The 25,053-nt window shown below is 55.0% G+C and overlaps 1 protein-coding gene and 1 non-coding gene across 5 annotated transcripts in view; one reads left to right on the top strand and one right to left on the bottom strand.

Annotated features, from left to right (window-relative positions):
- Nucleotides 1–1,905: 1,905 nt before the first annotated feature.
- CHST8 (carbohydrate sulfotransferase 8) overlaps nt 1,906–25,053 on the bottom strand; it is a 145,595-nt gene continuing 122,447 nt past the window's right edge. For 2 of the 4 annotated variants that reach the window (XM_086349630.1, XM_086349632.1), the window contains exons 3-4: nt 4,050–4,087; nt 1,906–3,469 (exon numbers count right to left, since the gene is read on the bottom strand). In XM_086349630.1, the coding sequence (XP_086205756.1) occupies nt 2,363–3,469; nt 4,050–4,087 (1,145 nt within the window). In that variant the 3' untranslated portion in view covers nt 1,906–2,362. Of the gene's footprint in view, nt 3,470–4,049; nt 4,088–16,279; nt 17,617–25,053 lie in introns of all 4 variants that reach the window. The other 2 variants (XM_086349633.1, XM_086349634.1) reach the window with 2 other exon arrangements.
- TRNAY-GUA (transfer RNA tyrosine (anticodon GUA)) lies at nt 15,998–16,069 on the top strand. Its single transcript has one exon. It is a non-coding gene; the product is annotated as a tRNA-Tyr (tRNA).

The following is a 25,053-nucleotide window of genomic DNA, read 5'->3' as shown; positions in this document are numbered from 1 at the left end:
CCAAGCAGCAGCACTGAGTGAAGGCGCCCTGCAGGCTGCCCCCGCCTGGCTTCTCGGTCTCTCTTTGTTGAGCAGACCAGTGACATTGCCATGTGCGTACATGCTAAGTCGCTTCAGTCATGTCTGACTCTGTGGGACCCTATGGACTACAGCCTGTTAGGCTCCTCTGTCCATGGGAATCTCCAGGCAAGAATACTGGAGACACATTTGCCAAATGTGTCCTCAACCAGAGACACTGTTTCTACATGGTGAATTCTGCCTCACTTTGTGGGCACCGCAGCCCAGGAGAGGCAGTTTCTGGGTCATGGTGAGCCAGGCTCTCCCTGCCTCTTCTCACATTGACCTGGCCCTGGCCTGGGTGTGGGTCAGCCTCTCAGCCTCTTCCTGCCTTCCACACCTTTGAGTCTCTCAGGCCCTGACCCCAGCCTCCTCCCTGCCCCTCTGAATTCCTTCTGTGCTATGATCCAGGTCGCTGTCAGCTGCAACCCAAGGAGAGGTCTTGCCCTACTCGGCATTCTTGGATGCCTGTGGCCTGGAGCAAGTAGGGGGCAGCCTCAACCCCCTTGTTCTACTTTTAAACTTTCTAGAGCCCCAAAAGAAAGATGGAGTAGCTCATGCCAGCGTGAGCCTGGCTGGGATCCAGTAGCCTGTTTCACCCTGAGGACCAGCAGCATCCTGTCAGGGTCTGGGAGCTTCTGCCTTAGCACATGGGAACAGACAGGGAGCAATCTCCTGGGAGGGATCCGCAGACAGGCCACAGAAAGACCCAGGAGGGCCTGCGGCAGAATGCTGGGGGACAGGCTGACAGAAAGATGAGACCCAAAGTTTCTGACAGACAGACGGCCCTAGAAACAGCCAGGCCGCACTTCCCATTAAAACAAGACCCCAAAACTGCCGCGGTCATGCCCACGCTCAGAGCTCCAACACTTTCTCTGAGACCTTTCAAGAGTCACCCTGGCTTTTGACAATTTCAGAACCATTTCTGCATGTGACAGTGGAAGCTTTTGGAGGAGGTGGTTCCTCTACAGCTTCTCCCCTCCCTCCGCCAGTGCTGGTTCAAATAGAAGCAGGCAACCCTGGCGGCTTTGAGGTGTTCTGTCAGGCGAATGAAGTCAGGGATCAAGGCTAGTGTTGGGGGGTCTGCAGATGACATCATTGGGCCAGAGCCCTGCTTATCCCGAGGTTCAGAAAGCCAGAGACAGGACTTCCCTGGTGGTCCAGTGGTTAATAATCAGCGGGCCAATGCAGGGAACACGGACTCGATCCCTGGTCTAGAAGATTCCACATGCCTCAGGGTAGTTAAGCCCATGCACCACAACTTCTGAACCTGTGCCCTCTAGAGCCCGAGCTCCGCAACAAGAGAAGCCACTGCAATGAGAAACCCTCCTACTGCAACTAGAGAAAGCTTGCGCACAGTAACTAAGACCCAGCACAGCCAATAAAACAAAATAGAAAAGCAAGCCAGGGGTGGCATCATTCTCACCCGGAAATGCCACACCCCCTGAGATCCATGTGCAGTGTAGCAGTGACCGCAGGGGCAACCCCAAAGGACAGTTGGTCTGGAGAGCTTGTCAGTGCTCTGGCAGTCCCCAGAAAGCCCCCACAAAGTGCACTGATAGAAGGGCCTCCACGGGGACAGGTCTGTCTTCTTTCAGGATGAAGTGTGCCGGTACTGAGATCTCAGGACCTCGTTGGTGGCGTCCTGGCCTTGGGAGCCTGGGTGGAGACGCTACTGCGGGCCCTGAACCGGCACTGCTGGGGCCTCTGCTTCTTCTGCGCATGCCCTGGGCGAGGCCTGCAGGCGCCTGGCTCCCACCATCCTCCCAAGGGAGAAAGAGACCCAGAAAGCCCCGGGGAAGGGTCCCTGTGCTCCCGCACCAACACACAAAGTATAGACACCCCTGCTCTGGAAACCATGTGCTTTATTTCAAACCTCATTCCAAGGGAAACTCCCCCCTGGGTCGTAGAAAAGCTGCAAACCCTGCGGTTTGGTTCAAGGCAATGCTAAGGGAAATCCCTTACTGCTGGGGCCCTCGTCCGCTGGGCCTCAGACTTCCCTGGTCATCCCTGGTCATCCTGACTCTTCATGGAGCTGGGTGTGGGCAGCCGGGACTCTGGAGTGTCCAGGTCACCGCCCTCCCCCGCAGCCCCTAGCATCTTCCTTATTTGAGGAGTATGGAAGGGGGTTATGGGACAAGGGCCAGCGTCTGGTCCAAGGCCTGGGCCTCTGTCCCCCCGCCGAAGGGCCTGCGCCACCCTCAGAGCCCTGTTGCTCTGGGTACATCTCTGCTCCCAGGTGAGGCCCCAAGGAGGAGTGGGATGCCCCTGCGGACCGGTGAGTGGGTGGGGCTGGCCCCGCCCCTCAGTACAGGTCTGCAAAGGGCTTGGAATAGTTGAACATCAGGTAGTCCATGTAATAGAAGTCGTAGGTGCGCTGCCGCTGCAGGGTAGAGAGCTGGGCGAAGTACTGGTGGGTGATGCGGGCTGTCGTCCGCGCCTCCTCCGAGTGCCGGTCCTTGAACCGGGGGAAGGTTAGGTTCCGTGGTGCGTGGATGAGGCTCAGGAAGAAGTTGGCATCGTCCTCCATGCTCTCAAACTTGCCCACAAAATCATAGTCGATGAGACAGGGGCTGCAGAGTCGGCTGACATGGTCCCAGTGGATGTCCATGCCCACCGGCCGGTGCACGTCCAGCAGGTACTGTACGAACTCGGGGAACCGTACGCCGGAGCCCGTCCGCAGGGCCTCCCGAGAGGCGTTGGCCCGGTACCGGGCCAGGATGGCCTTGCCGAAGACGGGGTGATAGTAGCTATTGGGGTGCTCGAACTTGTCGCGGAAGGCGGAGACCAGCCTCTCGAAGGGCTCGCGCACGAAGAGCATCTTGGTGTAGGTGCCCAGGCGGTGGAGGATGCCCTGGCGGTCGAAGGTGTCCAGCCGCTTGAGGGCGCTGCCGTAGTGCACGGTGTCGTGCTGGATGTCGGTGGTGGACGAGGCCAGCCCGGCCAGCACCATGAGCACGCGCTTCCAGTTGGAGCAGCCTGCCTTGGGCACCTCGCAGTACAGCACGCGGTGGCGGTCCTCCACGAAGATGCGGGACACGTGGCGGGGTGTGACCGCCCTGCGGCTGCTGCTCGCGCGGTACTTGGCGCACGCCTCCCGCATCACCCGCTTGCGCTCCCGCTGGGTCTCGCGCAGTCTGGCCCAGCGGCCGTCCAGGGCCCCGGGGGCCGGCCGGGCCAACGTGCCGGCCGAGCTGTTGGCTGGGAGGGCCGCCGCAGCCGGCATTTTCTTGATGAGCAGCCGTCGGCGGCGCTGCCGGGGTCGCAGACGGGCCCCCACGTTTAGCTGAGCTTGAGGGTCCTGGGACATCCGCAGGCTCAGGCCCCGCGGGGCGCGGCTGGACAAGTCTCGGGTAACCCTCTCCGTGGCTGCCTTAAAAGGACCATCCTGGAAACTGCCTGGTGGGAGGTCCTGGGGCGAGAAGAGAGGTTGGTTAGTAGCATGGACAGATTGGCTGGGCACTAAGGCTCCCACGGGACCGGGCACTCGCCAAGGCCGAGGTCCCTGCCTCCTCTGTGGACTGAGGTTTTCTCAAATGAGGGCGAAGGGGACAGCCTGGCCCTGCAGGATGCAACCCCTTTGGTCTGAACCCGCATACAGTCCCCAGAGCCCTGTCTCCCTTCAAGGGTCGTGGTGTGTGTGTGGCGGGGGTTGGGGGTTGGGGGCGGGGAGCAAGTGTTATTTTGGCCACTAGATGGCGCAGGTCTCCCAGGAACAACCTCCTGGCCAGGAGGCGAAGGGGGAGCTGGTGGCCTGAAGGAACCAGGCTCAGATTTAACGCTTCTATTAGCACAGGCGGGAGCCGCCATCCACGGGAAAGGGAAATTCATGGGTCCAAGGTCCCCGGCTTTGTTCCCAAGGCTCCTGGGAAAGGCAGGACACATTTTTCTTTCCAAGAATGGATTTAATGTGAGCTCTGAATTTCTTCCCTGGCCTCCCCAACCTTCCCCAAGCCGCCCATGCTGAGATTTATCAAACTCTCAGAACTCACGTTGTGCGGCTGCTGTGGCCTGATGCTGAACTTTATTCCTAAAAAGCAAACAGAGAGGATAGTATTGGCAGTGGAAGTACCACGTGGTCTCCTGTAAGCAGTGGAACCTGCCTGTAGGTTCCTGACTGTGGGCGCCTGGGCTCGAGGGGACTTGTTGTGAGCTTGATGAAAAAACAGTTCAGGAGGCCAGGAGGAGAGGCAAGGCACGGTGCAAGTGCCCCTCCACTTCTCTGACCCATGTGGAGAGTGGGGTGCAGCAAAGACTTGGTCCCATCGGCTCCCACCTGATGTTCACTTCTGAGCATCCTACATCCTAGTGTGACCTGGAGAGTCCAGAAGGTGCCCCGCCCACATACCTGCTCAATGGAGCAGCTGGGAACCTCACAGGCTGCCCCCACCTCACACTGTCATTAAGACACACGGAAGGGCCCCTTCAGGAAGATCTATCCATCTTCTATGTCCTGGCTCTGTGAATATGGCACACTTGTGTCTGTACTTGGCACACAGGTCTGGGAGTGGACTCATTCCCCTTGGATTGGGGCCTCCCCACTGGCTCTGGAAAGTTCCTTCACCTCGGCATCTGCTTTGCAATTTGGGCCACTAGCTGGTCCTGGAGCTCTAGGGTGAGCTGATCTCATTCCGCCCACCCTGGTTTCCTCCAAAGGGCTGAGGAGAGCCCCACATAGTGACTGACTGCAGGCAAGCCCTTACTGGGGAAAAGGGGGAGATGGAGAGAGATCAGTGCATCACTGGCCACACCCTGGATCATCCCCTCTGCCCCCCCCCCGCCAAGGAGTTGCTTTGTCTGCACTGGGGCTGGGGTCACTCAGGACAAGTAAGCTTTGGAGAGGCAAATCTTTGGCCAAGAAGAGAGGATTTGGCCCATTTGAAGGGAGGTCCTGGGAGGATGAGAGGATTTCCTTCAAGGAGGCGGCACTATTTAGGAGTCTTGGCCTTCTTCCCCATCCCTACCGGGCCACGGAGGCATTGGGCTCTTCCCGCTCCTGTGCCATGTGAGTGGACATGGCTTCTCTGAGGCTTTGCCACAAGCCACAGTCACAATCAGAACCAACGATCCTTTAAACAAGCGGAGAGCTCCAGCTCCCAGCTGGCACAATGGGGCACTGCCTAAGCCACACCTGGTTGAGTTCTGGCTGCTGCTTGGGGGTGGGGGTGGGGGGTTGTTCTGGAGACACTTCCCCTGTTGTGCCTGTGCACTCGCAGAGTTCCAGTGTCTGGAGCCCAGCTGGCCAGGGGACACCCAGGCTCTCTGTCCCTGACCCAGGGACTCTGCCGATTCTTTGTGAGGTCTAGTTTTACAGGTTCAGCCCCTGCTATGATCCTGGCCTTATACTGCTCAGTCTGAGGATGTGCCCACAGTTCTTCATTCATCAGTAAGTGAGAGTGGGAGGATGTGAGGTCACCTCTGGTTTGGGAAACCTAAATTCCCTGAGCCTGCCAGGACCTTTCCCAAGACCCCAAAGAGGTGCAAGTGAAGGCACAGCTTGTCACACTGCATCTTTCATCTGCCACAGTGCTCTTCTTTGACCTCTTTGTCCAGGGACTGACCCTTCCCTGGGCAAAGGGCCGAGTGTCCACACCTTTCTGGGCATCTCCCAGCTTATGAGCATTATATGTGTGTGTGTGTGTGTGTGTGTGTGTGTGTGTGTGCATGGGTCAGCTCTGAAACAGGCCTTCCTGGCTCTTCCATGGAGAGAGGGAAGCTCCATGTAGAACTGACCGCACCCCTCAGGAGGGTGGGGTGTGAGCAGTGGGTGCTTGACCTTGAGGCAAAAGCCTCTAAAATTAAGCCCCTCACCAGGATCCCCCAGTCAGCCCACAGCCTCCTTCCCTTGGCTAGCCACCTCCTACCCCCGCTGCACTCTTTCTTCATGCGGCCTGTCCCCAGCATGAGCTTCCTAAGCTCATTTCCAGCTGATACGTGCGGGTTTCCTCCTGCAGCTGATAATCACAGATCCCTCCACCAGAAGGGCCCCTCTGCACACTCAGTTTTCCTCCACACTGCCGGGTTTCCTTAATTATTTTCTTCTGGTGACGGCAGCTGGCTCTGTTAAATCACCTCTCCTCCTCAGAGTCTCAGATACGGGAATTTACTCTGCTTGTCAATCCTGTCAGCTTGTCAGGGTGCGATGGTGCTTATTTATATTCCTTTTCTGGAGCAAATGAGTCATGCCAGATTTGGCCGAGAGTGGGGCTGAGAAGCCACTTACAGAAGGCATCTTGCCAGCAGGCAAAGTGAGACAAGGATGTGCTTGCAGAGGTCACAGCCTCTACAGCCATGACCTCCCACTGGCACCATTCCCTCAGCCTGGAGGGTGGTGGACTGTGAGGCCTGACCCATTTTTATCTGTGCAGACTTCACAAGAGGGCCCTGAGCCTAAGGGCTTTCCAAGGCTGGTCAGGCCAGAGCTCTGAGTGCGGGCTGGCAATAAAGTTCTTGCTGACAGAGCCCAGGGCTGCATGAGTCTCCTGACCTCTTGGGCACTTTTCCCCAACAAAGCCAACCTGGCCGAAATTGCCCCCTTTGAAAAAAAAAAAGGATTACCTTGTGGAAAACCCAATAACAGATTTTATATGGAGCTTGAGTTTGCCACAAGCTGAATGGTCATGACCCTTAAACTTATGGCAGCTTGTTTGCAAAGACTGTGAGCCCATCCCATTTGGTCACTTTGGAATAAAGAAACTTAACAATGGAATGTAACAGAAATGGCCCCATTGGCCAGAGGCTAAGTGTCCTTACTTTTTCCATCAAGGAAGTAGCTCTACATGCACTGCTCAGATAAAGGTTGAAACAAAGACCACCTGCAGCTCTAAGATGTGACAGCTAGGAGATGTCTTGTGCATCTGAGACTTGGGGGAGGGGGGGCGGTGGTCTGTGCATTCCCCAGAGGACTGCATTTCAGGACCCTGGACAGCTCTGGGGAGCCAGCCAGGGAAGTGCCTCTACTGCACAACCAGGAAAGTATTGCCACCAGGGGCCCTGGAACCCATGCCATGGGGAACCTGGAGGGGGCTTGGCCTCACTATAAGACCACCTGCCAAGCCCCCAAATAGGTGTACAACGCAGATGAAAGCCACAGCCCCGCCCTCTCTTCCATCCGGTGTCACCACGCTGCCTCTCATCTCCTGTCCCCGGCCTTCACTCTGCGACAGGAACCCCCAGGGCCAGTCATGTATGCACTCTCCTTTCAGTGTCTGAGTCTCCTGTCTTCTCCCTTCAGCATAATATTAACAACCTTTAAGGGAGCCCTCTCCCCCCATACAGTAAGAAATAAACAACCACTTTCTCTCTCTGGACAGAGGACATTCGCAGAGCGGTTGAAACACATGCAGTACGATAAGAGTGAGCATCGGTGAGAATAAACAAGGCGTGAGTTATTGAGGCTGCCAACTGCGCTCCACACTGTGAGCTCTTCATTGGCTGAAGGTTTTCTTCTGAGCGTCTGGCTGAAAAAGCTTTCTGGTTACCTGCCAAGGGGAGGCAGAGGCTGATGTGAGAGTGTGTGAGGCCAGTTTCCTATAATTAGGCCAGGCAGCTTGGACCTGAGGCAGAGCTGGGGAGGGGAGGTTTCAAGCATGTGGGCTGTTGAGGGGAGGGTCCCTTGCCCACCACTCCTCTCTGAATTACAAGAGGGAGACCTGCTGGGTTGCATTCAGAAGCCACAATCCTGGATGCCCAGGACCCACTGGGGGTAGGGCTTGGAAACCAGTCTTTCAGTCAGGTTGTGTAGACAGGCAACACTGATGGGGGTCCAAACAGGACCCAAGTACTTAGAAAGGGCTGCCTCATGAGCCCCTGACCCCTTAGCCCCAGGTGGGTCATTTGAGGAGAGTGATTGCTATTCTGGCTGCTCAAATTCTAGCCCTGGGCCCTGACGGGCAGTGGGGAGAGGGTCCTGGCACTCTAAACACTGCAACCTTGGGGAAAGCATGGCCATCCCAAAGGAGCAGACCCACAAAGTGGGGCAGAGATGGGAGAGAACTGGAGAGGCCACAGGACACGAGTGGAAGTTCAAAGACCCTGCCCTGTCGGGAGCTTCAGACTCGTGGTCCTTGGATTCCCCAGAGGTTTCTGCACTGAGCTGGGATTCCTTGGCTCCTTTCCCACAGCCTGGCTCTTCTAGTGACTGAGCCCACGTGGTGGACATCCCCATGCCCACACATCCACTTATGCTGCCCATCTGGCCAGGAACTCTAGGGGTTTCAGGCTGGAGGGAGCCAGAAGGGACATTGAAGGCAAATCCCCCACTGCAGCCTGGTTCCCTCATGTGTGAGAATCAGCCTCCAGGCATCGGTCGCACCCCAGGTTCCCTGGCAGCTGCCTCTGGGGGATGAGTGCCGTCACCTGCTCTGCTGTTTCCACATCCCAATTAGAAAGAAATAGACACCTACCATGCATGCCAGGAGAAAGGCCTCCCTGCTCTGGGGCAGCTGCACAGCTGGCCAGTGTGCAGGACCTCACACAAGCGGTGATGAGCTACAAGGTGTGAAACTGGGATGCTGGCAGGAAAAAAATGCAACCAGGGCACATGTACTGCCTTCCCACTGTGGTCAGAGAGGAAACCCCAAGGGAGCTGCCAGGCTCTACTCCACAGGAAATCTGAAAGGTTTCTGAATCAGGGTCCTCCAGAGAAACAACCAATAGGAGATATATATATATATATATATATATATATATATATATATATATATATATACACACACATTATTTGTATATCATATAGCAGGGGGATTATTTTAAGGAATTGGCTCTTGTGATTGTGGGGTTTGGGTGAAATCTGCAGGGCAGGCCAACAGGCTAGAGATCCAGGGAAGAGCTGATGGTGCAGCTCAGGTCTGAGGGCCGTCTGGAGGCAGAATTCCTGCCTTCTTTCCTCCTGTGGCCTTCAACTGATTAGATGAGGCCCACCCACGTATGGAGGGTAATCTGCTTTACTTGAAGTCTATTTTCTTTTTTTAATTAATGAGAAGGATTGGGGGGTGCTGTGCTAGGTCTCTATTGCTGCACTCAGGCTTACTCTAGTTGTGGTGAGCAGGGGCTACTCTTTGTACAGGCTTCTCATTGCAGTGGCTTCTCTTGTTAAAGCATGGGCTGTAGGTGCATGGGCTTCAGTATTTGTAGCAAGCAGGCTCAGCAGTTGCTACACGCAGGCCCCAGAGCACACGGACTTTAGTAATTGCAGTGTGTGGGCACTTAGTCACTCCATGGCATGTGGGATCTTCCCAGACCAGGGATCAAATCTGTATTCCCTGCATTGGCAAGCAGACTGCTGACCACTGGACCGCTAGGGAAGTCCACTTAAAGTCCATTGATCTAAAGGTAATCACATCTAAAAAATTCCCTCCCAGTAACATCTAGACTGGTGTCTGACTAACTATCTGGGCACCATAGCCTAGTCAAGTTGACATATAAACTTGACCCTCACAGGAGGTATATTAATTTCCTAGGGCTGCTCTAACAGAGTATCACAAGGCTAGCTGGTTTAAAAATAACAAAAATTTATTCTCTCACAGTTCTGGAGGCCAGATGTCTGAAATGAAGGTGTCAGCAGGGCCCTGCTTCCTCTGAATGCTCAAGAGGAGCATCCTTCCTTGCCTTGTCTAGCTATCTGGCTGCCCCAGATGCTCCTTGGCTGCAGCAGTTTACATCCAATCTCTGCCTCCATCTTTTTATCTTTGTAAGTCTTTATTGAATTTGTTACAATATTGCTTCTGTGTTGTGGTCTTTTGGCCAGGAGGCATGTTGGATCTTATCTCCCCAACCAGGGACTGAACTCACATCCTCTGCATTGGAAGGCAAAGTCTTGACTGTGGTACCACCAGGGAAGTCCCCCATCTCCATCTTCACATGATTATTTTATGTACCTGTCTACTTGTCTCTTCTCCCTTGGCCATTCTGAATTTTTTGGTTGCTCAGTCATTGTGTCTGACTCTGCCCCTCACTATCTCCCAGTTTGCTGAAGTTCATGTCCATTGAATCAGTGATACCATCCAACCATCTCATCCTCTTTTGCCCTTTTCTTCTTTTGCCTTTAGTTTTTCCCAGCATCAGGGTATTTTCCAACAAGTCAGCTGTTTGCATCAGGTGGCCAAAGTCCTGGACATTCTGAATTAGGGCCCATCCTAATGACTTCATCTTGATGACATCAGCAAAGACCCTATATATATTATGGTCACCTTCACAGGTACTAGAGGTTGAGACTTCAACCTCTTTGGCGGGAAGTGGGGCACAATTCAAGCTCATAGTGGGGGAAGGGGGAGTGACTTCAGGGGGCTTTAAGAGCACTGGCCAGAACTGCCCAGAGGAGGCGAGGGAACACTTATGCTGCAGGATTGGGTGCCCAATCAGTGACAAAGGATTGTGTTAGTTCTCTGTGTTCTTGGGACAAGGACTGTGTCAACATCTGGCACCAGGCCTGGCATACAGCAGGAGCTCAATAAATGCTTGAGGAAAAGCTGATGTTGCCTGAACTGAGAGCTGGCCCTGGAGTGGGGGATGGGTATTGGGCTTCTCCAGGGTTCTGGCTGGAGTCCACCAACCCCCAGCGGGGCTTCTCCAGCTCAGCCTGGCAGCCTGGGGAGGGTCTGTGCATCTGGTGGCAGCTGCCAGCCAAGTGGCTGGATGGAGACATGTGCTGCCCTGGCCGAGGGTCTGTCCACCCACCCAGGCTATGCGGGGTTTGGGGGTCTGGGTGGTCAGAGCAAGGACACACTCAGCTGGCTGCCTCCCACTGCCACCTGGGGGGGCCCCTGGCTGGGCCTGCCTCTGGGCCCCCATGGTGGCCATTCCTCCTCTGACTCTTCCTACCAGCTCAGGCTCTGCCCTTTTGAGGGGCAAGCCCTGCCAAACCCCCTCTGGCCTCTGTCTGCCTACTTGTGAGCTGCTCTGTTCCTCTGGGCCGGTTGTTAATATATGCAGATTTGATGCAAAATGGAAGTTTAAACACTCTCAGCAATTAGAGGGCAGCTTGGACTGAGGGCACAGAATTCAGATGGAAGAAGCCTCACCAAAGGGCCTTAAATTCTCACTTGTGTTCACTGGAACATTCAACTCATTAAGTTCTCTGCTAGGGCCTCAGCGCACAGCGCTGCCATCTCTGCTGCTCCCAGGGCCCAGGGCACGAAAATGGGGCTCCAGGAGACGGGGGGGGTGCCCAGACAAAGGTGCCGGCTGCTGCTGGAACCCAAAGATGGATGGCTCTGGGGTCAGAACCTGGACCTTGGGGAAAGGCAGGGGTCAGGCCAAACGTGCTCCCAGGCAGGACGGTGGGTGGCCCTGCAGGGCCCTGTCCTCTGGCCTCAGCCTCTGGATGGAGGAGCTTCAAGTTGTTCTGAGACAACCAAACTCACAGTGGGGTCCCACAGTGACCCCTGACCCTTGGCCCAGACTTGAGCAAGTGTTTCCTCTCCCTTAACCAAGAGACTGCACCCCGAGTCACAGCTTTTAACAAAGGGTCGGTATATTGGGCTTCCCTGGTGGCTCAGCTGGTAAAGAATCCACCTGCAATGCGGGAGACCTGGGTTCGATCCTTGGGTTGAGAAGTTCCCCTGGAGAAGGGAAAGGCTACCCATTCCAGTGTTCTGGCCTGAAGAATTCCATGGACTACAGTGCATGGGGTTGTGAGAGCTGGACATGATTGAGAGACTTTCAGTATATTTAAAGGGCTTCCCAGGTGGTCAGTGGTAAAGAGACCTCCTGCTAATGCAGGAGACATCGATTTGATTCCTGGAGGAGGAAATGGCAACCCACTTCAGTATTCTTGCCTGGAAAATCCCATGGACAGAGGAGCCTGGCGGGCTGCACTCCATAGGGTCGCAGAGTCGGACATGACTGACCATGCACACACAAGTCAGTATATGTAAAAAGAGGAAAAAAAGAAAATGAGAACACTGCTTTGTGACTTAACCTCCCTGAGCTTTAGTGTCCTCATCTGGTAAAGGGGATGAAAATACCTATCTTGTGGGTCTGCAAATGTGTAAATGAAGTGATGCACAGTGCTGGGCACAGAGAGAGCTCAGAGGATGGAGGTCCCCGGCTCGTGATGCTCCCATCACCTGGGCACCTTTGCAGCGCCTGGGTTTCCCTGAGCCCAGCTCCTGCACCAGCGCAGGGACTCTGGGACCTGCCTGCGGGGGAGGGAAGCGGAAATCTTCCCGTCCTGGGCAGATGGGCACCTGACGGCTCTGACTGCTCCTTGCTTTGTTTAGTGATTCCATCCCCTCGCCTCTGTGATTAGGATCCACGATTCAGCTGAGTAGTTCCCTGTCAGCTCAGCCTTGGCTGTGAATTCCCTTGGAGCTGTCAGTGTGGCGCATCTGAGCTGCCTGTCAGTCAACCAGCCAGCCTGTTAGCTGGTCTGCAAAGCTCACAGCTGTGCTGCTGCCCACCCCCACACCTCTGTCCCTCACCCAGTTGGGGGAGGGGTGTCTCTGAGCATCGTCTGTGTGCCTGCCTGTTCTCAGGGGAGGGGTCCTCAGCTCCCACTTTGAGGCTCCCCTCTGTCCGAGCCTGGGGTGACTCCATCGTGTCTGGGGGTGGGGGTGTGGCCCCCGTGCACATGCCATGCATACGCAGCTGCACTGCCACGTGTGCACATCGATTAGAGCAGGAGTTGGTAGGTCTTGTGCTGTGTTTCACCACGAGTGCACCTGTGTGCTTTCTGCTGTGTGTTCTGGCCTGCGCTGGGTGGGGAGGGTGTGTTCACATCCAGGCACAGTTCACATGTGGCACATGCTTTAGAGCAAGTCCCGCTTTTTTCTTCCTTTTACGTATTCAACCTGGGCCTGGAAGGATAAGCAGGAGCGAGTGAATGCTGCTGCAGATGAGAAAGAACCCAGTTCATGACACTTGCCAGCAAAGCCACAGTGGCCCCTGGCGGCCCCCATCCCTGCCTCCCCTGCAGTATGAGACCTGTGACAGTCACAGTCACACAGGCGGCCACCATCTGTCCATTTGCCCCACACCGAGCACTGCATGTGCCAGGCAGTGTCTTAGGCACCGGTGACAGCGTCTTGGCTGTGAACGAGACAGTCATGGCTCTGTCCTCATGGAGTTTTCAGTCTAGTGAGGAGGTGAGGCACTGAACAGCAGCCTTCCATGTGTGAGGGGGCAATTTAGGATGTGGTAGGCAGCATGTGGTGGGGGATGCCAGCAATCCCAGGGCATCAGGTGAGGTCTCCCTCAGGTAGTGACAATTAATTGGCACCTGGGCTTCCTCAATGGCCCCATGGGTAAAGAACCTGCCTGCAGTTCAGGAGACACAGGGGATGCGGGTTCGAATCCTGGGTCGGGAAGATCCCCTGAAGTACGAAATGGCAACCAACTCCAGTATTCTTTCTTGGAGAATTCCACGGACAGAGGATCCTGGTGGGCTATAGCCTACGGGGTCGCAGAGTCAGATGTGACTGAGCAACTAAGTCCAAACGTGGGTAACGAGGGCATCTCTGGCAGACTTTGGTGGCCTTGCACCATGGTATCAGGTTTCATGGAAGGGCGTCAAGAAATGGCAGGACCAAGGCTGCAGAGGGCAAAGGCAGAAGGTCCTTCGCTTCTCTCCTAAGCCCTGAGGGAACGCCTAGAAGGGGTTTAAGCTGAGCGTTATTGTGAATTTAAGGGTCATTCTGAGGTGAAGAGTTGAAAACAGAGCAGAAAGTCTGGTCAACGAATGTTGCCATTGTCCGGGCGGAGATGTCTGAGGCCTGGACCCAGGTGAGGATGGCCGAATATGGAGGAAAAGGGATCTTACCCGCTGGTGGTCCAGTGCACAAGATCTCACCCTCCAATGCAGGGGGTGCAGATTTGATTCCTGGTTGGGGAGCTAAGATCCCATATGCCTCACATCCAAACTCCCCAAACCCCAAAAAACATAAAACAGAAGTAGTATTGTAATATTCAATAAAGATGTTCCTTTAAAAAAAATCTTAAAGAAAGTGGAGAAAGATGTGAAGACTATTTCAGGAGGAATAGTCAGCAGTGGGCGTGCTGGTTAAGGTTTAACCACTGGCTCCGGGGGTGGTGGAGTGGGGGTGGGGAGGAGCCTAGTTGGTAGTGTTTGCTGATTTCCGTGGTATAAATACTCCTACCATGGCAGATTCCAAGCTACAGGTGTGAATGTGGAGTTGGGACCTCATGGGCTGGTACCAGCTGGCTCCCTGCATCAGCAGGACCCAGGGACTGACCGGGAGCAGAGTCAGGGATGCTGGCTTCTTACTTGAGCAGTGGGTGGATGCTGATGCCCCTTCCCGCAAAGGGAGGCAGATCCTGGCCAAGTCTGAGATGCCAATGGGTCTCCCAACAGCAGATATCCACGATCAGCATGATTGCCAATGTATAGCCATTTGGGGTGCCCTGCTAGGGACCAGCGCATCCATCCCTGAGCCCCTGGGCAACCCTTTGTAGGAACGTGACTCCCCCAGGAGGCCTGAGGTGCCTCCCTCATCGAGTGGCCCCTGCAGCAGGTGGGGGGAGCACGTCAAAGAAGCATCAGCTAGATGGATTTACAGCTGAAGGAGGGGGAAGAAGGGAGGACAGGGTTAGCAGGTGTATAAGTGGGGGCGCATTTGTGATTCTTGGGGGTCAGTGACAGTGTGGGACCAGCACTTTCCAAAGACAGAGAGCAGCGCTGAGGCAGCCAGTTACCTGAAGCCCTGGCAGTGAGCCTGGCCCGAGTCCTGCCTTTGTCCTGAGCCTGTGGGGAGCCACGGCTTCAGCTCTGAGTGGCCGTGGCCAGGTTAAATGGATGGATGTAATGTTCCTCTTGTTTGGCTGTCAGGGCCCCTGGTGACCGCTCTCCAGCCAGCTCTGCAGGAAAGGGCCTAATTTGGCTTAAATATTGGTGAGTTTCCATCGGGGGTGACCAGAAAATAAAAATGAGGGAGTCATTCTGGAGCCCGAGGCTGCAGTCGGCCCACCAAGGGGCTGCCTGTTTGCAGGAAGAATGCCAACCGCACCGACTGGCCCAGGCCTGTGACAGACGCTTCTTCACTGGAGCCAAGTCAGGTCATCGGAGGCTGCCGACGGGGCAGCCTCATTACCACGGTGGCCCGACCGCAAGATAATGATCGGTCTGGTTCTGGCCGGCTTCTGGATGTGACAATCCGGCCGCCGCGTCAATTACTGAGCTGGTCTGTGGCTGTCAGACCCGTCACGGCTGTTGCCTGCGATACCCTGAAAAGCCACAAAGCAAATCCTTCTAGCTGATGCTTCCCTGAAGTGTCCCCCCGCCCCCAACTGCTGCAGGGGCTGCTCGGTAAGGGAGGCGCCCCAGGCCCCCTGGGGGAGTCGGGTTCCAACAGAGCGCTGCCCAGGGGCTCAGAGATGGAAGCGCTGGTCCTTAGCAGGGTGCCCCAGATGGCCATGCATGGCCACTGATCATGCCCAGAGGGGTCCCTGGCCTTGATTCCAGCACCACCCAGGCCCATCCGGTCTCTAGGGTCTCCTCCAGCCCAGCCAAGACCCTTAAGGGGCAGCAGCATTTCAGAGGCCATCCTCTGTGTCCCTGAGCAGAATGGAGTTCCTGGTGACTCACAGATGGCAAAGGGCAGGCAGGGGACCCTGGCAGTCAACCCAGGTGTTCTCTGCCATCGGTCTGGAGAGATGCAATTCACAGCTAAACAGAACCTCAAGACAGGTCCTTGGAAGTGGAGTTGGTCCAGTCAAGGATTGGGCCACCAGCAGCTCAGGAAGTCTCTGACCCGAGGATTTGGTCAGCTCTTCTTCCCTGGTAGCTCCGATGGTAAAGAACCCACTTACAATGCAGGAGACCCAGGTTTGATCCCTGGGTTGGGAAGATCTCCTGGAGAAGGGAATGTATACCCACACCAGTATTCTTGCCTAGAGAATCCCATGGACAGAGGAGCCTGGTGGGCTACAGTCCATGGGGTTGCAATGAGTCAGATATGACTGAGTGACTAACACTTTTAGGGATTCCCTGGTGGCTCAGATGGTAAAGTATCTGCCTGTAATGCAGGAGACCCAGGTTCGATCCCTGGATCGGGAAGATCTGGAGAAGAAAATGGCTACCCACTCCAGTATTCTTGCCTGGAGAATTCCATGAACAGAGGAGACTGGTGGGCTACAGTCCATGGGGTTGCAGAATCAGACACGACTGAGTGACTATCACTTTTCCAAGAGGTAAGGCATTAACCCTGACCTTGGCAATGGCTGGCTGTGGAGATGCCCCTTCCCTGGACACCTGGCTAAAACCTACTTTCTCTCCCTTCTGGCTGGTCAGCCCTTGGCTCCTCCCAGCTCAGCACCCAAAGGTCCAATCAGCAATGGACCACACTGGGCTGACAAGGGGCTGACCACAGCAGCCCCAGGCCGTCCTCGGGAGCACAGACATCTGATCCTCCTGGCATTTGAGGGATGTCATGTTAACTCTGAGAGGCACCCTTTGCAGGGAACGTGATGTCTGTGTTTGCCTGGGTGGGGCGGGGGCTGCCGGATTCCTGGCAGGCACTGTCTGAGGTCCTTGAACATTCCCTTCAAGGCTCAGTTCTCCTCTTAGCCTTGGCCTGCGAATCAGCAGCAAAGCCCTGGAAATTAGACCTGCCCACTTTGCAAAGAGAACACGGTCCCCGTGTAATAGCTGCTCGAAGGGTGGCAAGGGTCACTGTGAACAGAGAGCTGAAGAAGATGTTCTGAGCTGTTTTTCTGCTTCCTTTGAAGTCCAACCAGCAGCTGCTCTCGGGACGACGAGCACAGATCACAGGCACAGACTTGGCCCCTCCCGGCTATGTGCATTTCCTTCCGAATTAAGACTCCTGTCTGGATTGCCGGGCACGTGTTTTAGGCATCACTTTGCAGTCGAGAATGTGCAATTCCACAAAACAAAAGCAGCCCAACTCAGGCCTCCGTCCTTCCACATCTGTGTGCAGCAGAGGTGAGGAGGGCCCACCCGCGTTAGCGTGTTTGCAGCCATCCTCTCTAGAATGAATGATTCGCTGGCTGGGTGAGAACAGCTCAGCCCACTGAGGCTTTTTCTGCAGGATTAAACGTCATTCCTTCTAATGACTTGATTTATGTCTGGAGGTTTACAGCTCCAAACAAAATATTGTGATGATGGCAATAAATCACACCAGGGATGCTTACAACGGCGACGAGCATGTTTTCTGTTTGTTAGGGAGGTGATTACAGAATGAGGGGCTGCTGTGTAACAGCATATGTTGGGCAGGGAGTGTCTGGAAGGCATCAGGCAGAGGGGCACCTGGATAGGCGGGTATCAGGCTTTGAATGCCCAAGACTTGTGTGAGAATCTGTGGCTGGAGTTGGCAGAGATTTCGGAAGAGCTGGAAACTCACAGGGAGGTACCATCATGCTGGGTACTGGGGGAGGCTCATGGTTGGTGGACATCCCGAGAATATCATCTCCAGCTTTCGGCCACTGTCTGCCCTGTTGCATCCATGCTGAGACCAAGAGCCAGCTGAGGTCGGGGCCCAGGAATCCACTCTCTCCGACTGAGAACATGAACCAACTGAGGTCAGGGCCCAGGAATCCATGCACGCTTCTGGAGGCTACACTGCTCCTCTGCGCATCAAACAGCATCTGGAACACATTGGGGCCATTTTCCAGTCTGCAGCCCTGTCTTGGGTAAAGAGAGGACCTGGCTGGGCCAGGCTAGGATCACTTTGCAGGGCAAGGCTCCTGGGTAGAATGAGGGCTGATTCCACTGCAGACAGGTGCCCCTGGCTGGCATCTCTCATTCACGATCTGCAGACAGGGGTTCTCCACACACCCCCTCCCACCCCTGCCCAACACACACTCTGGAGACCTCACCCTTCAGAACAGAGTACAGAGAGACTGAAGTCAACCTCAAGGCTTAGACAGGACCCCAGCCTGGGCTCAGGAAGAATTCCACAGCCCTGCTTCCCCAGCTCCCGTCCTCAGCTGAAGTCCTGAGGTCAGCTGAAGTCAGAGTCCTCAGGTGAAGTCAGGGACGCCACCCGCCGTGCCCCCAGTGTCTGTGAATGGGAGCAGGGCAGAGGCTGGAGATGGCATGCAAGAGGGGGAACACTCGAGGGGCAGCCACAAAGCAACCTGGACCATTTCCACCAGCCCAAATGAAGCTCCCTTCTGGCCAGAAATCTGTGAGAGCACAAGCCTTTATGTTGGTAAAATGGATCCTGTCCCTGGTGTCAAACTGGGGGAAAGGTGATGTGAGGAGGCTGGACTGGAGTAAAAGTTTTGGGGAGAGGTCTGCTCATCCCTCAGGCTTCCTTGGTGGTTCAGTGGTAAAGAATCCACCTGACAATGCAAGAGATGCAGGTTCGATCCCTAGGTCAGGGAGATTCCCTGTAAAAGGAAATAGCAACCCACTAATGGTATTCTTGGGAAATCCCATGGACAGAGAGGCCTGGTGGGCTACAGTCCATGGGGTTGCAAAAGAACCAGACATGACTTAGCAACTAAACAACAACAACTGCTCATTGCATGGGAACACAGTGGCTCTTCTGGTCCGTGCACTCTCTTTCTAGGCAAAGAGATTGTTCTGAGAAGAGCCCCATGGCCTACAGTGCCACTGGAGGTCATGACAAGAGGCAACTCAGGGATGCTGAGCACTGGGGGAAAGTGATGTATGACCACGTATTGGCTCCAGCCGCTGCTCACGGCACATTTAACTGGGAGGTGTGGGTGGGGAAATCGGGGCGGGGGGAAGGCTCATGTGATACACACAGGATGTCTTCCACATCAGACATGATGCAGCACAGGTGATGGATGGGAGATGGCATGTGAGTGGTGCAGAGGATAGTGGTGGGATGAGCAGAGGATGGCATGTGGGTGGTGGTGGTGGATGGTGGGGAGATGGTTGGTGGACATGGATGGAACGTGGATAGTGGGTGAATGGGTTGAGGTCTGGGGGGGGGATTTTTTTAAAACAATTTTTTAATTGGAGTATAGCTGATCCCCTGGAAAATGGAATGGCTACCCACTCCAGTATTCTTGCCTGGAGAATGCCATGGACAGAGGAGCCCTATGGGCTACAATCCATGGGGTTGCAGAGAGTTGGACAAGACTGAGCGACCAACATACACACACAGCTGACTTACAATGTCGTGTTGGTTTCAGATGCACAGCAAAGTGAATCAGCTATGCATATACATATACTTGAAGCTGCACCTCCAATACTTTGGCCACCTGATGCGAAGAGACCGTTTATTGGAAAAGACCCTGCTTCTGGGAAAGGTTGAAGGCAAAAGGGGAAGGGGCAGCAGAGAATGAGACAGTTGGATGGCCAAGCTGACTCAGTGGACATGAGTCTGAGCAAGCTCTGGGAGACAGTGAAGGACAGGGTGTGCTGTGGTCCATGGTTCACAAGGAGTCAGACACGATTTAGCATCTGAACAACACACACACATATCCACTCTGTTTTAGATTCTCTTCCCATACAGGTCATTACAGAGTGCTGAGTAGAGTTCCCTGTGCTGCACAGCAGGTCCCCATTAGTTACCTATTTGATGTCTAGCAGGCTGTACATGTCACTCAGGGAAAGGACTTGAGATGGGGGTTGGGCGAGGACTGGACAGGTGGGTAGCTGGAGGGGGGACAGAGGGACGAGGAAGCTACACAGACACAGGCAGGCTCCAGCCCAGCCCCACTGGCCAACGATGCAGCCTGTGGCTGTGCCCTCCCAGGGAGCGAGATGGACAGAAAGCCCAGCCCCTGACCAGTTCTGGCTTCCCTGAGGCTCAGGAGGTGGCCAGCATACAGCAGCAGTGGTAACCCAGGACCCCCTCTGACCCCCTTGGGCCCTGAGTGTGCATCCTGGCTGCTTCAGAAGACGGCACGACCCTTTCCACCAAACGCGGAGAGCAATCTCCAGTATGTCCAGAGACAAAGCTTCTGTCCATCTTTGATGAAAACAAAGGCCAAAAAAAAAAAATGTTGTCTGTTTTATAAAGTGCGGCAAATTTTGATAATGAAAACTTCAGAACATAGAAAACCGAAACCTTTCTAATTCCGGGCAGCTAAGGAATAATGGTAATGTATTTCAACTTCAAAAGCAAGAAATAACCTTTTATCACCTAATTTAACAATGTTACTGGGAAAATATGTTAAGAGAATGTGAAAATGCTATTTAAATGATAAAATATGCTATCCTGGATGGCAAGGATTCTAATTGCCACGCTCAGAGTCCAAACACACTTCCACGCCAGCTCCGACAGACACTGCTAATGACACGGTGTCCGTAACCAGGCACGGCAGAGAGGGTCAGCGCCTCTCCTGGGATCTGCCAGAACCCGACAGCTGTCTGGGCTCCGCAGCGCTCATCAAGAGCCCTGCCTTGTGAAGTACGAACCGGTTTGGTATTAATATTAATCGGCCAACACATTAATATTAATCAGTTAATATATACTTCCCATGACAACAAGAGATAAAGGAATCTTATTATGTGGGGGATCAGGGAACACGGAATTTCTAAGTGGATTTCTTTGGGATGCATGGCATGAAGGAGCCTAAGCCTCTTAGGCATGTCGTCTCCGCAGAGAGAGGAACTGGGGCGCGCATGTGGAAATATATGAGCAGGAAGCACCCGAGGTGGGATGGATCCTCTCCGGGGCAGCGAGATGTCTCCCCTAGCTGGTGAGCTGGTTGGTGGGAACGTGGCTGTGGGGAGGTGTGGGTGGCTCCCACATCCCTTCCTCTCCGAGGAAGAACCATTCTTGGGGGGAGCAGCCTGCACAGCCCCCAAGGAGAGAATACAGTGACAGCCCTCGACCCCCAGTCTTCCTGGTCCTGATGAAAGGGGGCTGGGGAATTACTTACCTGGGGCCTGGAAGGTGCTGAGGACACAAGGGTGTCTCATGCACTTCTGCAGGGGAGGTTGTGCTGTTTTGCTTGAGGGCATGAGTCTCAGGTTACCTGTGTTGCTGGCATCCAGGCTGCTGGCCCTGTCGGTGGCAGAGCCAGGGGCCAGGCCAGACCTGGCTGACTCCAGGCCTTTGTTCTAACCATGAGGCAACACTGCCTGCCAGTGTCTGGGGACAGTGGGCTGGCCAGGCAGGGCCTCACAGCAGGTCTCACAGAGTCATCACTACTGGCCTCACATGGATAGGATGAGTACTCGGGCTGCCCACTCTGGGGTTCCTGGGAAGACCAGCCAGTTGGGCAGTGGCAGGGCCCTCTCCCACCAAGGACTGCCTTCCTGCATGCTCGCCTGCAGACAGCTTCCAGAGGCAAAGGCACATCTGAGCACAATTAACATTTTAAGCACTAATTATTTTCCTTGGGTGTCTAAGTCTGAGGATTCTTCAATCTCAGTTTAATTGGAGAAAAATGGTCATCAGTTATTGAACAGCGGGAAGGCGGCTCCACGCTTCCCCAATACCGAGCCAAGCTGAGAATCATCCAGACATATGAGTCGCTGTGGGCGGGCCACAGGCAAGGGTGCGGTGGGCGGGCCTCAGGCACCCTGCCCTGCCCTCCCAGACATCTGCCCAGAAGGCTCTGGGGCCGAGTTAATTACTCGCCTTTTTGTCTTTTCCATTTTGCTCTACTTTCTGCAACAGCATCTGTTGCAAGAAAACCAAGTGCAAGAGGAAATGGGATTCATTATTAAAAGGAGAGCTTATAACGTTCCCTTCACTCCCCCTTGTACTTGATGATAATCTGAGCTCATGATGAAATCCTCAGGCCCTCCCTGGTGGGGCTGGCACGGGGGGTCGGCAGAGGATGCCCTGGCCTGCAGCTGAGTGACACAGTGACACTGGCCCGAACAGACACTGGCTGTTCAGTCCAGTGCCCACCGCTGCCTCTCCCCTCCCCTGGGGGTGGGCACCCGCTGTCCAGGGTCTCATGGGAGAACCATGAGGTTTTCGTGCCCACACTCGTGGAAAACCGAAAGGAACGTTTTATTTTGCTTTGCCTGTTTTTTTCCCACTTTGATTCTCTCTGAGCAACCAATTAAAAGACTCATTAGTTCAGCAGCCCTGACAGGGAGCTGAGAAGGTGGCCCCCAGGAGCCTGGCGGCTGGTGAATCGGGGGAGTGAAAGCACTCTTCTGGCAGAACCTCTGTAGACAGGATGGCCTGGCCCAAGGCTGGGGGGCAGTGGGGTGGTCCGAGACACAGCCGGGTGCTAAATCTGTGGCTTCTCGGGGGACAGGCCCTCAGGTCCGAGTAGCCCTGGGGAGAAATGCACAAGAGACTCTAAGGAGAAGGGGTCTGACCCAGTGAGTGCCCTTGCTGGGGACCAGAGCCCCGGCTGAGGGCATCTAGTTGTGTGTGCAGCTGGGAAAGCTGAGTTCAGCTGTGTCCATCCGTGGTCATGTGACAGTCCCCTGTCCAAGGGCACATACTCCTACCTGCTCCCCGACTCCACTGGGTAACCTCCCCTAGTCAGGCCCTGTGACCCCACTCACTAATGACCCCACAGTGACACCTTCCTGCTCAGAACCTCCCCTTCTCCAGCCCCATGTCACTCTCAGCTTCCATATCCCTGGCCTCTCCTCCTTGGGAAGGGATCTGACACAGAGCAGCCTGATGCACTGATGCGGGGTCTGGGTCTTTCCTGGCCTGACCCCGCTGGCCTGCCTCTGGGTGCCGTGGCCCCTCAATCATGTCAGCTGCCTGGGATCACCCTTGACACAGGCTCTGGCTTCACCGAGGCCCTCGGGCCTGCAGGACTCAGGTGATACAGCCTATGGACAGACAAAGGGCAGGAGCCACTCGGAGACCCGAGTGCCTGATATGTTCCCTCCCCATCTGAGGTGGGGGCCTGCTGTACGTGCCTTCCCTCTGCAGGGGGCCCCTGCCTCCCTTCCCTGGAGCTCTGATTAGAGGGGTGGGTCTCCCATCTCAGCAACTTACCCTCAACACCCAGAGACCACCCTGGGGGCCACTCAGGGAAGACCTCGCTCTGCTCCCACACTGAGCCTGCTGTCCTGGTCAGTGAGGATATTTGTCGATTCCAGGTACCCTTGTAGAAGCTCTGGACCCTTACAGAAGCCCACTAGGTTGGTGCCATTTTGACCCAAATGGACTCACGAAGAGACGGAGATGCACACACATGAAGCCACCCAAGGACACACAGCTGGTCAGTGGCCGAGCCAGGATCTGAGCCGAGTGCTCCTTGGCCCCGGGTCAGCTCTCCTCCCCACCACTGCTTTCTCACGGAGTCATTCTTGCCTGGAGTCAGGGTCCTGCTGAGTGAGAGACACAGGTGGCCTCGCTCCCTCTCCTCAGCACCTGGCCCCTCACCTGCACCCACAGGGCCTCTCTCAGGGTCGACTCCGGGGCAGGGGAATTTTCCTCGCTAACCCCTCTCCAGCTTCAGCCCTAGCGTCATCCAAAGCAGCATCTGGAACATCTCTGATGCCTTTAGGCACCTGTGTGCACCTGTGTGCACCTGTGGGACGTGAGCTTCCCAACCTGACGTCTTTCTTTAGACTCCCCTTGGCTCTCTGCCTGCAGTCCCGGCTGCCTCCACCTGGGCTGTGGTCCCTCTTTTCCTGTGGCACCAGCTTCCAGATGAATGAAGGTGGCCTGGCCCTGAAGAGAGTCTCCACCAAGCCTGTGAGCAGCAGCAGTTCACTGGCCTGCAGACTCAGTTTCACCATCTCTATAATGGGAAATCAGTGGCTTTGTGTCCACAGGAAATTGTGTCTTCCAGAGGAAAGGGTGATGTGAACAATCTGGTGAGGGAGTGTGCAGACCACTCCCCACCCACCCCCCACCTGTGTTCTGATGGTAGGAGCCCCTGGGTGCCCAGGTCTGGATCACAGCCTCCGTCTTCCCCTCCCCAGCAGGGAGCACTGCCCAGGCTGCAAGCAGAAGTGAACCCCCTGGAACGAAGCCTCTGGTGAAGGGAACCTGGGCTGCTGGAGGGGACAGTGCTGGCACCAGAATGCAGGGGGTACCATGTGACTCTGGGAGCAAGCCCTCCTGCTGGAAGCTGTGGCTCCATCTTCTGCCTTGGCAGGTTCCAGACCTGCTCCAGTATTTCATCTCCTCTCATGGAAAATGGCTTGATAATGATTACTGCGGGGAGGGTGGCAGGAGCTCATCCACTGGAGAGGAAAAGCAGAGTGCCCAAGCCTACAAAGTACCTGGGGTAAATTTAGATCTGAATGCTCAGTATCACAGGCTTCTCAGGTGGAGCTAGTGGTAAAGAACCCGTCTGCCAATGCAGGAGATGTAAGAGACTCGAGTTCAATCCCTGGGTCGGGAAGACCCCCTGGAGGAGGGCATGGCAACCCACCCCAGTATTCTTGCCTGGAGACTCCCTTGGATAGAGGAACCTGGTGGGCTACAGTCTATAGTGTTGCAGAGTTGGACATGACTGAAGTGACTTAGCACGCGAACTCAGTATCACATCGAGGGGTGGCCCAGCTCTCACAGCCCCTCCAGGTCAAAAGAAGAACTGCTTTGGATGAGGTGGGGGCAGATCCAGCCTCAGGCCTAAGGGCAGCCTCCCCCTTGGTTCCTGATTAGAGGTGGGCTCTGCACAGGGCAGTTCTGTCCATCATCTCCTCCTGCTGCCCATTCTGAGACAAACAGGAATCTCCAACCCCCAGACCACACTCAGAGCTTGTTAGGAGTGTAAAGTTTGCAGCCGCACCCAGGGGGCAGCTGCAGGGGGAGTCAAGACCAGCCTTGAGGCTGCTTCTACTGGTCTCTACCAAAAAGCCATGCCCTACATGTGCAGGCGAAGACAAGTTCAAAGCTCAGAAGACGTCTTTAGAATTGCTTTTGTCACGAAACATTTCATTTACTAAAAATAAAATGTGTAATGGTATAAAGAAAAAGAATACAAACATCCAGGCATTCACCACCCAGCTTAAGAAACACAGCTTTATTAAATAGTATCAACATCACCCAGATTCCCTTGGCCCCTCTCCAACATCCCCATCCTGCCCGGCCAGGATGCCCACTGCACTGAATTCTGTGTTTATCATTCCCTTGCCTTTTAAAGGTCATTTTTCTTTTGCACGTGCTTATACTCCTAAGCAACTTGTTTATTTTTGCGAAGTAGCTTGGAATTGGC

Source organism: Bos grunniens, chromosome 18, assembly GCF_055505025.1.
Source record: "Bos grunniens cultivar Pamir isolate PY7600 chromosome 18, Bosgru_T2T1.0, whole genome shotgun sequence".
In the NCBI taxonomy this organism is placed as follows: Eukaryota; Metazoa; Chordata; class Mammalia; order Artiodactyla; family Bovidae; genus Bos; species Bos grunniens.
This window is presented reverse-complemented; position numbering and strand designations above follow the sequence as displayed.